At 53.4% G+C, this 13,039-nt stretch overlaps 5 protein-coding genes across 5 annotated transcripts; 3 read left to right on the top strand and 2 right to left on the bottom strand.

Annotated features, from left to right (window-relative positions):
• Positions 1 to 558: 558 nt before the first annotated feature.
• Positions 559 to 1,586, top strand: CGGC5_v014199 (uncharacterized protein; the record flags this gene model as incomplete). Its single annotated transcript, XM_032023535.2, has 5 exons — positions 559 to 601; positions 739 to 897; positions 951 to 1,064; positions 1,121 to 1,195; positions 1,261 to 1,586. The coding sequence occupies 5 exons, from the start codon at positions 559 to 561 to the stop codon at positions 1,584 to 1,586; spliced, it is 717 nt and encodes a 238-aa protein (XP_031879770.2).
• A 1,337-nt stretch (positions 1,587 to 2,923) lies between these two features.
• On the top strand, positions 2,924 to 4,224 carry dnr-8 (Flap endonuclease 1; the record flags this gene model as incomplete). Its single annotated transcript, XM_032023534.1, has 3 exons — positions 2,924 to 3,027; positions 3,089 to 3,650; positions 3,706 to 4,224. 3 exons carry the CDS (start codon positions 2,924 to 2,926, stop codon positions 4,222 to 4,224), a joined length of 1,185 nt encoding a protein of 394 aa, XP_031879767.1.
• A 346-nt stretch (positions 4,225 to 4,570) lies between these two features.
• On the bottom strand, positions 4,571 to 6,184 carry CGGC5_v014197 (uncharacterized protein; the record flags this gene model as incomplete). The annotated part of the gene is made up of 1 exon (XM_032023533.1): positions 4,571 to 6,184. The coding sequence occupies one exon, from the start codon at positions 6,182 to 6,184 to the stop codon at positions 4,571 to 4,573; it is 1,614 nt and encodes a 537-aa protein (XP_031879768.1).
• A 703-nt stretch (positions 6,185 to 6,887) lies between these two features.
• CGGC5_v014196 (Accumulation-associated protein) lies at positions 6,888 to 8,387 on the bottom strand (the record flags this gene model as incomplete). The annotated part of the gene is made up of 1 exon (XM_032023532.1): positions 6,888 to 8,387. The coding sequence occupies one exon, from the start codon at positions 8,385 to 8,387 to the stop codon at positions 6,888 to 6,890; it is 1,500 nt and encodes a 499-aa protein (XP_031879765.1).
• Positions 8,388 to 11,500: 3,113 nt separating this feature from the next.
• On the top strand, positions 11,501 to 12,669 carry CGGC5_v014195 (uncharacterized protein; the record flags this gene model as incomplete). The annotated part of the gene is made up of 2 exons (XM_032023531.1): positions 11,501 to 12,356; positions 12,434 to 12,669. The coding sequence occupies 2 exons, from the start codon at positions 11,501 to 11,503 to the stop codon at positions 12,667 to 12,669; spliced, it is 1,092 nt and encodes a 363-aa protein (XP_031879766.1).
• Between the last annotated feature and the right edge of the window lie 370 nt (positions 12,670 to 13,039).

The following is a 13,039-nucleotide window of genomic DNA, read 5'->3' as shown; positions in this document are numbered from 1 at the left end:
CTCGACTGGCCGCCCCGTTCACCTCAAGGCGCCAAGTCCTCTCCCCCGCGCCCACCCCAGGACCTCAGAGCCACCGCCCTGCTGTGGCCCAGTCCATCCACCATATCAAACAGCCAGAAGTCTGACAGAATTCATGGAATCTCTACTCTTAAATTGATGCCCGCGCTCATTCGCGATGCTTCCAGTCTTCATCCGCCTCTACAAAGCAAACAGAGCCCGGAGCCACCAACTTATGACCTCAAAAGAAGCAGTCTGCAAGCACCCAAGTCTCTTCAAAGCCCTAAGATGTCTTTTTCAGCCCTCAAAGAGTTTTCTACGCTTTTTTGGAGTTTCCTGCGCTGAAGCTGAGTTGCCAGCGCTGAGTGCGAGTTGCGCACTCTCTTCCAAAGACACCCACCTCAACCTTCCGTGGCCTTCCGCAGCTCAGAGATCAGCAAGTCACAGAGCTCTGCTCAACCCAACGACATAATAACCATCTCAAAGCCACCCTGCTCTCGCCCTTTTGGTCATGGAACACCACCTGGACCCGCTTCCTGATCTCTCGATACCTTCACTTTTATGGTCAACCTGACAACCAACCACCAATCGGCCAATCACAAAAGTCAGAGCTGCAGTGTTTTCCTCGAGGCACCCTCAGTTCTCTCTTGCACTCACCCTCTTGAACCAGTCAAAAGAGCGGAGACTGTGCCCTTTGAGAGAGGGCTGCCACAGGCTCGCCTCAATCACTCCCCCATCAAGTACAAATATCCCCCTCCTCTACCCTCCTCTCGAAAAACTTCTTCCTCTTTTCTTTTTTCAACCCACGCAAATACATTCTCTCTCTACTCGCTTCTCCAAAGCCTTGCAACCTTCACTTCAACCCTTCACAAACACCCAAAACCTACCCACTCTCGACAGGTCAGTCAACTGCTTCTCCCTCTCTTCTCTCTCGTCCTTCTAACCATCACCAGCCGGCACAATGAAGTTCTCTATGAACGCCAAGCTTTCTGTTGCCATCATTGGCCACTTTGCCACGCGTGGCGCTGCTCAGCAGCGTGTCAAGCTCACCGACAACACCGAGCTCCGTAAGTTTCCTTCCCATCTCACCACAACGCCCCGGCTAATCTTCATTTTCATCCAGCTCAGCCGGTCCTGACTACTATCCTCGGCGATTCCATTCACAAGCCGATCCCTACTGGCGGCAACGGCTTCACTGGTACGTGTTTTCGTGTTTTCACTTGTCTCTATTTTTTCTGGCCTCATTTGCTAACCTTTCTGTAGTCATGAACAGCGAGGTCTGTCGCCCGGTGACCACCACCACTTGTGAGTGGATCCAGGTCACCTCGACCATGTCCTCTTCTGAGGTCATGACCACTCCCATGGTTACCTCCTCTGAGGTCACCACTTCTCTGGTTCAGACCTCGGTTATCACTGAGGAGACCACCAGCGTGGCCACCTCCACTATTGGCACCGCGTCTGGCAGCACTTCTGCTGTCATGACTCCCACTGTCTCTGCCTCTGGCACCATCACTCCCATCCCTTCTTCGGGTGCTGAGAAGACCGGTGCTGGCCTCGTCGCCGGCCTGGCTCTTCTTCTTGCCATCTGATTTCACAGAATGAGCCATCCGGGCCAAGTGTTTGGGTGGTACGTTTTGGGATCGAACAGGACTTGGAATGCCTTGGGCAGGTTTTCATTGGAACAGGACAGCTTGGTAGCAGCTTTTCAGATTGGTAGCTAGATTGGTCTCTCACCTTGGGCATGCACGAACGGCACGCTCCGTAGCAATCAATAACACAGCTTCGCACACGCATCTTTTTCCCTTTCCATCGTGACTTTGGAACTGATATAAGCGCCACTTGACTTGACTGTGATGCAAAATTGGCTTCGCGTGATATTTCAGATGATGTACTCGATGCTTGACAGGTCACCAGTCCACCTCTGACACGGTTCAACCAGGAAAGGTCTCGCTGGGCGAGCCGGTGCGACAAGTCTTCCTTGACAACAAGCGCGTCGGGTTTCTGGATTTGATGATAGTGTGCCACTTGCGGAAAGCTCAGCTTGACAGTTCGTGGCCATCTTCGGCGGGCCGCGGACAACAGCTTTTGCAAAGGGATCGCGAGGCGTCTGCGTCGACCGCTCCCGATTTTCTTGGGGCTAAATTCGAAAATATGGAAAGCCAGCATAATATGGCCTCTTAACTCACGATTCACACAACACCAAGCACTTGGCCTCTGGCTGTGGCTCTTCCAGTTCGTTCTTCCCATCCCGGCGCACGTGTTCCCTTGCCCTAAGGCTTTGATAATCCATCGCAATTTCCAGGTTCGAGAACTCTCAGATCGTGGAAAGCATGCACTACAGGCATAGATACCCGGAAGTGGCCGCACGAAGCGAGTACAACCGTCCCCTGGGCTTGAAGAAGCAGCGCTGGAGAGGTGGTCATGCACGACTTGAGCTACAATTTGGACACCAGAAAGAAAGAGCGAGAATCAAGCCAAAGCCCAGAGACAGAGCCCAGAGACAGCAACGGATATGGGGAAAGGCAGCGAGGGCAGCAACGGAGATCGCGAAGGAGAAGGTAAACAGAGCGAGTGATACCACGATACGTGTGACCAGCTGTTGGCCTTTCCGGCGGCCTTGGGACGTAGGGATTTTTACGACACAAATTTTGCCTGGAAACACTCGTTTGAGAATGCTCAACATGGCAAAAGATTATCACGACGTCAGAAATCGACACAACTCCATGTGTTGAGCTCCTTCTGCCTGCATCGTGATCCCTGTCGCTGCCTCCTTCCTTGGGGTGGCCGGGGTGTGCGCACAGACTGTCTACCCCTTAGTCAGCCACTTAACGCGTCCAGCGGCGCGTCATGACCTCACCAGGCGCGTCAACCTTTCGCACTTTTCGACTTCCCTGCATCCAACGACTCCCGCGACCACGACAGCAAGATGGGTATCAAAAACCTCTACCAGATCATCAAGGAGGAGGCTCCCAATGCCATCAAGGAGGGCGAGATCAAGGCCCACTTTGGCCGCAAAGTCGCCATTGATGCGTGCGTCTTCCTCTTTCATCCCCTACCGTCGTTGACTGCCCCTCGCTGACTCTGCGTCCAGGTCCATGAGCATCTACTCCTTCCTCATCGCCGTCCGATCTGATGGCCAGCAGCTCATGAACGAGAGCGGTGAGACCACCTCGCATCTGATGGGTCTCTTCTACCGCACCCTGCGAATGGTCGACAACGGCATCAAGCCCCTCTACGTCTTCGATGGTGCCCCGCCCAAGCTCAAGTCTGGCGAGCTGGCCAAGCGATTCCAGCGCAAGCAGGAGGCCAACGAGAACCTCGAGGAGGCTAAGGAGACTGGAACGGCCGAGGACGTCGAGAAGTTCTCCAGACGAACGGTCCGCGTCACCCGCGAGCACAATGCCGAGTGCCAGCGCTTGCTCAAGCTGATGGGCATCCCCTTCATCGTCGCCCCGACCGAAGCTGAGGCGCAGTGTGCCGTGCTGGCTCGCGCCGGCAAGGTCTACGCCGCTGCTAGCGAGGATATGGATACCCTCACCTTCGACACACCCATCCTCCTGCGCCACCTGACTTTCAGCGAGCAGCGCAAGGAGCCCATTCAGGAGGTCCACATCGACAAGGTGCTCGAGGGCCTGGGTATGGAGCGTGAGCAGGTTAGTATTCTTCCTCTCCAACGCTCTGATATCATTCGCTGACTTGACCCTACAGTTCGTCGATCTCTGCATTCTCCTCGGCTGTGATTACCTTGACCCGATCCCCAAGGTCGGCCCCTCGACCGCCCTCAAGCTCATCCGCGAGCACGGCACTCTGGACAAGCTGGTGGAGGCGATCAAGGAAGACCCCAAGGGCAAATACCAGATTCCCGAGGACTGGCCCTACCAGGACGCTCGCGAGCTCTTCTTCAAGCCTGACGTCCGCCCAGCCGACGACCCGCTATGCGATTTCAAGTGGGAGAAGCCTGATATGGATGGTCTGGTGCAGTTCCTCGTCACCGAGAAGGGATTCTCAGAGGACCGTGTGCGCTCTGCAGGAGCTAGACTGGAGAAGAACCTGAAGAGCAGCCAGCAGGTTCGCCTGGACGGATTCTTCAAGGTGATTCCCAAGACGGAGGAGCAGAAGGCTGACGCCAAGCGCAAGCTGGATGCGAAGAACGAAGAGAAGAAGAAGAAGCAGAAGCTTGAGAAGAAGGAGAAGGCGGCGGCCAAGGCGAAACCCCGTGGTGCGTAATTGTGGCTGTAAAATATCTCCGGAGGCAGGAATGGCTTGGCGTTTGGCGTACCTAGGTAGCCTCAGTCCGTCACAGACGGCTCGATATCAGTGAAAAGATTGTTGATTATTTTCGTATCTAAGTTGCGTCCTCTAAGCTTGTGCGCGGTTTGATTCCTGAGTCTTCCTTTTTGCCTGAAAGCCCTGCGATCGTTGTAAGATGACCACCTCCGCTGAAATTGTGGGTGCCGAAGCCAGCTTCCACGTTCATGTCGATCCGATCACCACCAGTCTCCTACTTGGCCCGTGAGCGGACCTGGAAGCCTTTTGACTATCGGTATTAAGTTGCAAAATTATTGAATCGAAATCAGTGTCTACTATCCTTCCACTTCCTGCCATTCTTGCAGGTCTTATCATCGCACCATAAGACATGCTTCGCCTCGATGTCGTCCTTTGCCCCGTATGATTGTGGCTCCAGCAAATTATTGGCATGCGCATACCACGGCCTTCCAGTGCCGTCTGCATGTACAAGAGAAGCTGTATGCCTGCTAAGAAACACGAAGCGGTCCTTTCTGGTCCAGATGAAATTTCCACAATAATCTCTACATGTGACTTCGTGTTTGACTGGGTATTTGTCATCTTGGGACAGGAAAACACCCGAGATCCGAGTAGTGCCTTTTCTTTTGCAGCCGCGAGCTGGGTGATGCTTGTCCACCCAGTCGATGTTGCGCTCGCATGGCGATATGACCCCGATTCTTCTGTCGCCTCCGAGACAGACACAAAGGCGCGAGTCAAAAGGCGCGAGAAGTCTCTCGAGGGGAAGGTGCGGGCAAAGCATGTCGCCGTATGTCTTCTCAAACTCTCTCAAGCGCTGTAGTAGGAAAAGGTATGTAACACCACGGTCCTCGGGAATCTCAAAGACAGGGAGTGTCCAATCGATCAAGAACATGACCTGAGAACGGTCTCGGTAGTCCGGCCCCACGTTCACTAACGAAACCTTTGAGGGAGTAATGTTATTGCGAGTGCGGATATCCTCCCCCGCGAGCTTGCCAGCAACGGCCTGGCAGACCTGACAAATGACAATATCGTGGTATGTGTGGCGATCCTTGCCGGCTATGCCGATACGATCGACGTATTGTAGGACCAACGGCATAGACACAGTCTCGTGAGGGCAGACTCGGAAGTGCCCCTCCCATGAAACACAGCGAAGGCCGACATACTTCTTTTGACGCTCCTTGTGCGAGAACCAGGATCGAGGATGGTCTTTTCGACAGAAAGAACAGTAGAGCGTCTTGAACTGGAGGCTCCATAAGGGACTGACGATCTTTTTCGATTGTGTCTTGGCGATGCACTTATCGCAATACGCCTGGTCCCTTGCACGTTTCCTAGTCTCTTCATCGTGCTCGAAGCCTTTCAGCCCCTCCTTCTCGATCTCATAGAACAACTTGCCGTCCCGATGGAAATTCCGGAAATACTTGCTCTGGTAGATGCGCCAGAATGTAAAGGAAACTTGGCGCCACATGTACAAGTCTGGAATATCGGCGAGCTGCAGGATAAGAAGCAGGATTTCTTCCGGGAGATGAAAAAGGCGGCTGTTCTTGACGTTGGCTTCGAAAGCAATTTCCCACGGCGGCAACGTAGTTCTCGGTATCTGCGTCAAGCTTCGAACGTTCGGTTGGAACGGTGGTCGAGGCTCGGCAGTCAAGACAAGAGGCGTGCTGAACAGCGACGGAGAAGCCATAGCTATCGCATGATGTTTGGGGGCTTTGGCGGTGGGATCGAGGGCTGTATTCTGCTGCCGAGTCTCCGTCACGATGCCATCGGCAACGCCTGTGGCGGGTAAATCTGCACCTGATGTTGTCGGAAGCCTGGCGGGCTCGGAGGGCGCAGCGTCATGAGGCTGATCATTACCCGAGCTTTCGTCGGATCCTTGGTCTTCAGATAGCGCAGCAGCGCGAGTTTGGGGAATAAGAGCGTGCATGAAAAGGCCTAAGAGAAAACTGACCAGAATCACGCATATTCCGCGCAGAGTTTGGCTCTCGCATTCCATAACATGATAACCCCCATATTGGCGATTCGAGTGTTGCACAGCTCCATCGCAATTTTGTTGCTCGGGATAAATAAAGGACAGCAATACGAACCTGCGATGCAAGACTGCAATGTGGGAATAAGCTGCATGTCTTGAGTCCATGTTACATGCTAGGAAAATTACCTATCATAGGTCTCTACTCAAGGTTGAAATGCTTGCTTGAGACCCTGCAGTTGCCGAACCTTGTTCGACCGTAGTAATAAGACTTCGCAGGGTTCAAGAAGTCTCGGTGACCGTAAATGAAAGGGACCTTTAGTATTCTGGCGGACAACAATGGCCTCCCGGGCGATAATGGCATTGGACAACGGCAGTCCGGCCAAAGAGGTTGCTTGAAGGACATAAGGGGAAGCAAGAGGTTCATAGATGGAGAGCACAATGATAGCTCACAAGTCACTCATAAAGACAATAAGGTATTATCATTAATATTATTGGTCATTATCATCTCTATCAAGAGACCCCTTCGTTCAACTTCTATTGCGATCTATGTTTTCTCTTCCGGCCAAATTCTAGAGGGCCTTTGACAAAGGAAATAAAAAGGAGACTTTTCTTGTTCCAAGCATACTATGCAAAATGCTCATGAAGTGATATGGCTGTCTTAGAACAGGAGCATCCCCGCGGCGATGGCTCCAACCAAGCTCATCATCTCGACACGCAGGGCCTTCTGGCCGGCGGTGACCACCGGCGTGGGGCTTGAACCAGGGCTGGTGCCGGTCGCAACGGGCGGCACGGCAGTAGTAGGCTTACCCGGATTGACAGGGGGCTGGCCGGCCGGCTGAGTGGGCTGTTGAGGGGTTCCCGGAACGCCAGGCTGAGTTGGCTGCTGAGGCGTGCCAGGAACACCAGGCTGGGTCGGCTGCTGAGGAGTACCGGGGACACCAGGTTGAGAAGGCTGCTGGGGGGTGTCGGGGACACCGGGCTGGGAAGGCTGCTGAGGAGTTCCCGGGACGGAGGGTTGAGCGGGGGATTGTCCGGGGATAGTGGGCTGCTGAGGAGTTCCAGGAACGCCGGGCTGAGTAGGCTGTTGAGGGGTGCCAGGGACACCCGGTTGAGAGGGTTGCTGGGGAGTTCCAGGCACAGTAGCACGGGTGGTGAAGCTGGCAGGGGGAATGACACGGGTGTAGCTTGAGGTCTGGACGGTCGTGACGACTCGGCAGCTAGAATCGCAGGTGGTGTAGGTTCTGGTCCTGGTGGTCTGACCGGTGGTGACGATAGGCGGGACGGGGTAGGTTCTGGTGATGGTCTCGCAAGTTCCGTTGAAGCGGCAGCGTGTGGCGGTGGTCACGTACGGCTGAGTCGTAGGAGGAGGGAGGACGATGGGAGGTGTGGGAGTTGTGATGGGGTAGGTGATAGTTGTTACGGGCACGCAGGCTCCGTTGGCGTAGCAGGTTGTAACTGTGACGCAAGGCGGGAGGGTGACGATGCTGCAAGTGCCATTGTAGTTGCATGTCGTTGTGACGGTGGGGGGAGGGATGGTCACGACGGGAGGAGGGAGGGTGATGGTGGGCTGGCCTGTGCCGTTGTTGAACGGAGGGCTGGTACCGTTGTTAGGAGGAGGCACGGGGGCGACTGTAGGCGGGATCGGGACGAAGGGAATCACGGTCGTCGAGTTTCCGATGACGACTGTGGTCGAAATGAAGGTTTGGGTGGGATCAACCGGGGGCACCGGAAGGGAGGTGTTGACTGCCGGAGGGACGGTGAGGATGGTTGTGTCGGTGGTCGTGGTAAAGGTCGTGGAGAGAGACAAGCCGAGGTCGATGAAGGAGGAAGTTGAAGTGGTGACTGGGACGGTAGTAGCACCGGAAGCGTCCGTGGCCGTGATCACGGTGGTGGATGTCGGCGCGGAGACCGTGACGGTGTCGCTTCCCGGCAGAGTGACCACGGAGGAGTCGGTTCCCACGGAGACGGTGGAAGATGCCGGGACGGTCACAGTGGTGTCAGTGCCGGAGCCAATGACGGTGGTACCGGCAGGCGTCACGGTGGACACGGTGCCAGGGGTGACGGTGGTAGTCGGGGGGACTACGACGGTGACCTGGGTCGAAGAGGATTGGGCTTGGACGCCAGCCAAGAAGGCCGCGGCGAGGATGAGACGGGACATTGTGAGCGAATGTGGGGTTTCAAACGAAAGACTGTTATGATTGTGGTTGTTGTTCTTGTCAATGGTGTTGTGATGATGAGAAGAAAGGAGGCTTGATGGACCGGCTCATGCGTTCTTGATATAGACACTTCTTTCGATGGAGACTTCTCATGTCGAAAGCTTCTTCGAGGGTGAAGACCCGGAAACGGTCAAGGTAGAATCCCCTCGCTTCACAGAGTTCATCAGGAAGGTTCAGCAACATCGCGAAGACGAATCCCGAAGGTCGACGAATGCGGACGGCCATGGCGTGAGATCCGCGTGCGCTCGCCGTTTTGGCGTTCATAGTACGGGACGAATGAGGGAAAGCTGCAGCTATCTTTGGTACAACCCACGAGAAGAACACGAGAAGGTCGTGAAAGTTTCTTCTGTTTCTTGCATTCTGCACGCGAGAGCCGGTTCAGTGGGGTCGCATCCAGGAGACGTTGTCGGATCCGGCCTGGGTGTGAGAGATTGTTGCAGGGCCAAGACACTACGCAATAGTTTGAGGGGGTGTGGGTGGAATGTGGAGGCGTCGATCGTGGGAAGAAGCGGCGTTTGAGAGTGGGCGGGAGTGAGACATGCTCATGGCCTTGGAAGCGGAAACACGAGGTTGGCGTTGCAACTAAGAATTCTTGAGCTGGAAAGAAGACATCGTTACGGCGGAAAGTATGCTTATCCGTCTTGATGGGAGTTCACCCGGCACCGGTGCTCGAGAGCGGAGCTTATCTCGTCATCGACTTTGCGGTTCGGATGAACTGGTTCGCGAGAGTCGTTGGCATTCCAGTCACCTCCTGCAATCAGGATTACCGTCCCGTTTCCAAGCAATTGGAGGAGCGGTTTGGGAAAACCGATGCTGTGCCCCTGAATATCACCGATCACAACGACGGGAGTGCTGATGTCAATCTCAACCACATCTATCCCAGCTCTCGGCAGTCGGGCGAAAGTTTCGAGGAGTTTCTTTCTTCCTACTCCGCTCGGCTCCGAAGATGTTCTTGGTGAGCTGTTTATTGATGCCGACACGAGGTTTTCGGTTTCTTTCATCGCCGCAAACGGACATCGAGCGGAGCCAGTCCGGAATTCGGCCGTGAGAATCGGTCCTTTGCCAACCAGGGGCTCATTAACACGATCAAGCGCGTGCGGAGCACGAGAAGACCGAGGTAGAACGATGGAGACGTATGGTCATGGTACCCAGGCGAGCGACAGGAAGCTTTCACGGCTTCCGATTACGTCGTCGGATGACTGCTTCGGCAAACCAGAACCTAAGACCCGATCAATTGTCATAGGTGCTATCGCAATGACCACGAGAGGAACATGAGTGGGCTAAAGAGAACGATCTCGTATGATGCAAGTGGACACCAGGTCTTGCAGCTTTTGATACCTAGATGCGCGAAACTGAAAAGAGATCATGTACAGGCCGTCATTGAACTGTCCGCATGAGAGCTTTCTCAAAGACTTAATAACCGGGCAGTGTTAGTTAGGAAGCCGGGCACTATAACTATACCCTACAACTTTAACTAACGTACCTAGTATTTCTACAAGGACGGCCGTAGTAGAGAAACCGATAGGGGTAGCGATAGGAATAACGACAATAGAGACGACGATAGAGACGACGGACGACGATGGAGGACGACGATTGATGACGATCTTTGCCCAAACTGCGCGGAGACATCGGACTCTGGCTAGATGGATCGCCTTGCCCCTGGGGCTCGTGATACGACAGGTGGTGCGACGGAATCTGAGAACGCAATTCAATTTGAACCTCAGAACTCTCACAGAAGAGCAGCGCGCAAAAGGAGGATCATTGTCTAGCAGCGTATACTATATCTGGCAGCACGCAAAGGTACGCCGAGCACGGCATACAGCTGAGTGGGCAGATGATAGATGACGCGGGGGTTGACCAACCTTGTCTGCTTCAAATCATATAATTTGAGACACAGGCAATTAATCAGGGTTCCTGGAAGACTGTGGTTATTTGTGGTTGTACTCGATAGCTGCAGGGAGTGGGGACAGTGACGAAATTACCGTCAAGGTCGTGACTTGTGGAAGCTTCAAGAGAAAACAGACATTTGTTGGTGTCAAACATGTCACGTGCGGAGGTGGAAAACAGTTTCAACTTCTAAATTGAATAAAGAAGGCGAGAAGTGTGAAGTCTGACGGCTCTTGCCTTGGCAGTTGAAGTTTGGCAGCTGCGGCTCCTTCAGTTTCCAGTTGAGGAAGAAGGAGAGCACGCGCGCCTTCCGTATTTGAAGCTCCTTCTTCAAAAAGCAGCGAAACCATTGGAAAAGGAAGATCTTCTCCCCCTCACCACCTCGCTCTCCCTTCTTCTTTCACAAACGAGGCCTCACCCAAACCTCCAGGGCCGCAACCTCAACAACTACCATCCCAGGGGAGGACTTCGACCTCCTCACCCAAATTCGTCACCTTTCATATTTCTAGACTTCTCGATTTCTTCCGTTTTCAAACCACCCGAAATACTTGGTTCCGGGTTTGCGCCACGTGGACGGCCGACTTGCTCTTCCTTCAACCCGCATCTCGATACTCGACCAGCCTCTTGTGGCCTCACCACAACACGACACCTTCCGAAACGCATCTCAACCCGACCTGGCCCACCAATCTCACCTTGAAACTCCATCTATCGGTAAGCACGTTTCGCACATCTCCAAATCAAGCCCACCTCTGCCATCCAATCCGCCAGAAATACCACCCCGGCGAATTGCCCCCGAGCAAGTCACTCTCCGAATTTAGGTATGCACCTTTCAACCATTCTAGGAACGATCTTGTCATACCTTACTTTTCAAAACCTTTTCTTCACTCAATTTCATCTCACAACGACTCACCTACATTCTCTTAATCTGCCAACCGGAAGCCTCCGAACGACCCCTTCAATGGATTCTTCCTCCACCCCAGAAGCAGCAAGATGTTCAAAAGAAAAGAAAAACAATATCTCAATCCCAAAAAACTCACTCAGCCCAAGTACCAACACGATCTGTTCTCTACTTGACAATAGTTCTATTCTAACGGCTACTTGACTAACCACCTCCAGGTAAACTTCGTTTCGGAGGCCCCATTCGCCATCTCCAAACCAACTGAGCAAGATGGCAAACAAGACTCAATCTGCTGGACAGTCGTCCTCAAACACATCTTCTTCCAACGGATCGCACGCAGTCTCAGCCGCCGCCGCCGCCGCCGATGCCGATGAAGCTGCCCCCGTCAGCAACGCAGCCTCTCTGTCCACTGCAGGCTCCGAAGAGCAGACTGAGCCCCTCTCGACCTTTCATCTGTTCCCACGCCTCCCTCCTGAGATTAAGAATATGATTTTAGAGTCAGCTGTCAACTATTCTCCGGCCGTGGTGCATGCGCGATGCATACTTCACGGATCAGGACCAGGACCCAAGACGTCGACCAGCGGCGTGGTGAAGTTTCAAGCAAGCCACTTCACCAAGACTTCGGAATTCAAGGAGCTTATGAAACTTAGCGGCGCTATTCCAGACTTCAAATCTTTCATCGAGCACAAGTTCGGCGCCAGGTTCGAGTCCCTCAGGGGAAACGTCCACCTTGCTTTGCGCGGCAATCAAGATATTCTCGCCTTGGACATGCGACTCGGCGTGGTGATGATGAACTGGGGGATTCGTGCGACTGAACTCTCTCGTCGTCATAATGCCTATGGAATTCACGAGCCAGGCATTCGCAACATTGGCATTTACTTCAACGATCAGAAGTGCAAAAGTCTGGAATGCAGGGTGAGATGTTGGCCCCATGTAACCAACGACAGCCGCGAACATTTGAACGTGCCCTTCTGCTCCTTCGAGCTTGCCATGTTCTCAAAGAACTTCTCTCACATTCAGAATGTCTTTGTGTTCGTTGTTCTGAAGCCAAATCATTTCGTCAGACATCATCAGACCACCGAAGTCACAATTGACGAGGTGAAGGAATGGGTTCGACAGAGGCAAGGTATGTTTGCATCTTCAAACAGCTCTACGGTTGCCAATACTTTTATCTCTTTTACAAAAACTGACATCGTTTTTTAGGTGAGGCACGCCAGAAAAACTTGGCGGTATTCCACGATCAACAGCGGACGTGGGTTGAGATCGAGAACGTCAAAGGTGTGAACGACCAGCTGGTCAGGCCCATCACAGAAGTCTTCAACCTACTCAAGCAGACCAAGAGTGTGTTCAACATGCGCCATTCAAACATCAAAGACAGCGTCGTTTCGCGTCAGGACGTTTGTTTCCGTGTCCTGGCTTCCAATTTCTACATGAAGTAGACGCCGACGGTAGTTTTGATGCGGAGTACACGAACGCAGCAATATCAGCGCATCGTTGTCATTGACGGCAATCTGAGAGGATTGGGAGGGTTGCTTTCGAACTGGCACGCGGTTGCCATGGTATTTATTTTTGGACTCGGTCATAATGAGACATGGACTTGCGATAATCGGGGAAAAGTTTGGCATGGAAAGCATTTACTAGCTGGAGGTATTCGCAGACGCAGAAAATGAGATTCTTTGTGCTTTCGATGCTCACATACTGTGACAAATAAGACGTGGGTGCGTGACTTTCGCTGCGTCGAATGGAACCTCATCAGTAGCAGCGAAGAGTAAGCGTCGACTTTGGGAAGTCTGTCATTTAAAGGGCGAA

This window comes from Colletotrichum fructicola (assembly GCF_000319635.2).
Source record: "Colletotrichum fructicola Nara gc5 chromosome Unknown KSG_Nara_v1_contig08, whole genome shotgun sequence".
NCBI lineage: Eukaryota > Fungi > Ascomycota > Sordariomycetes > Glomerellales > Glomerellaceae > Colletotrichum > Colletotrichum fructicola.
The sequence above is the reverse complement of the archived record's forward strand: the minus strand, read 5'-3'. Positions and strand labels throughout refer to the sequence as shown.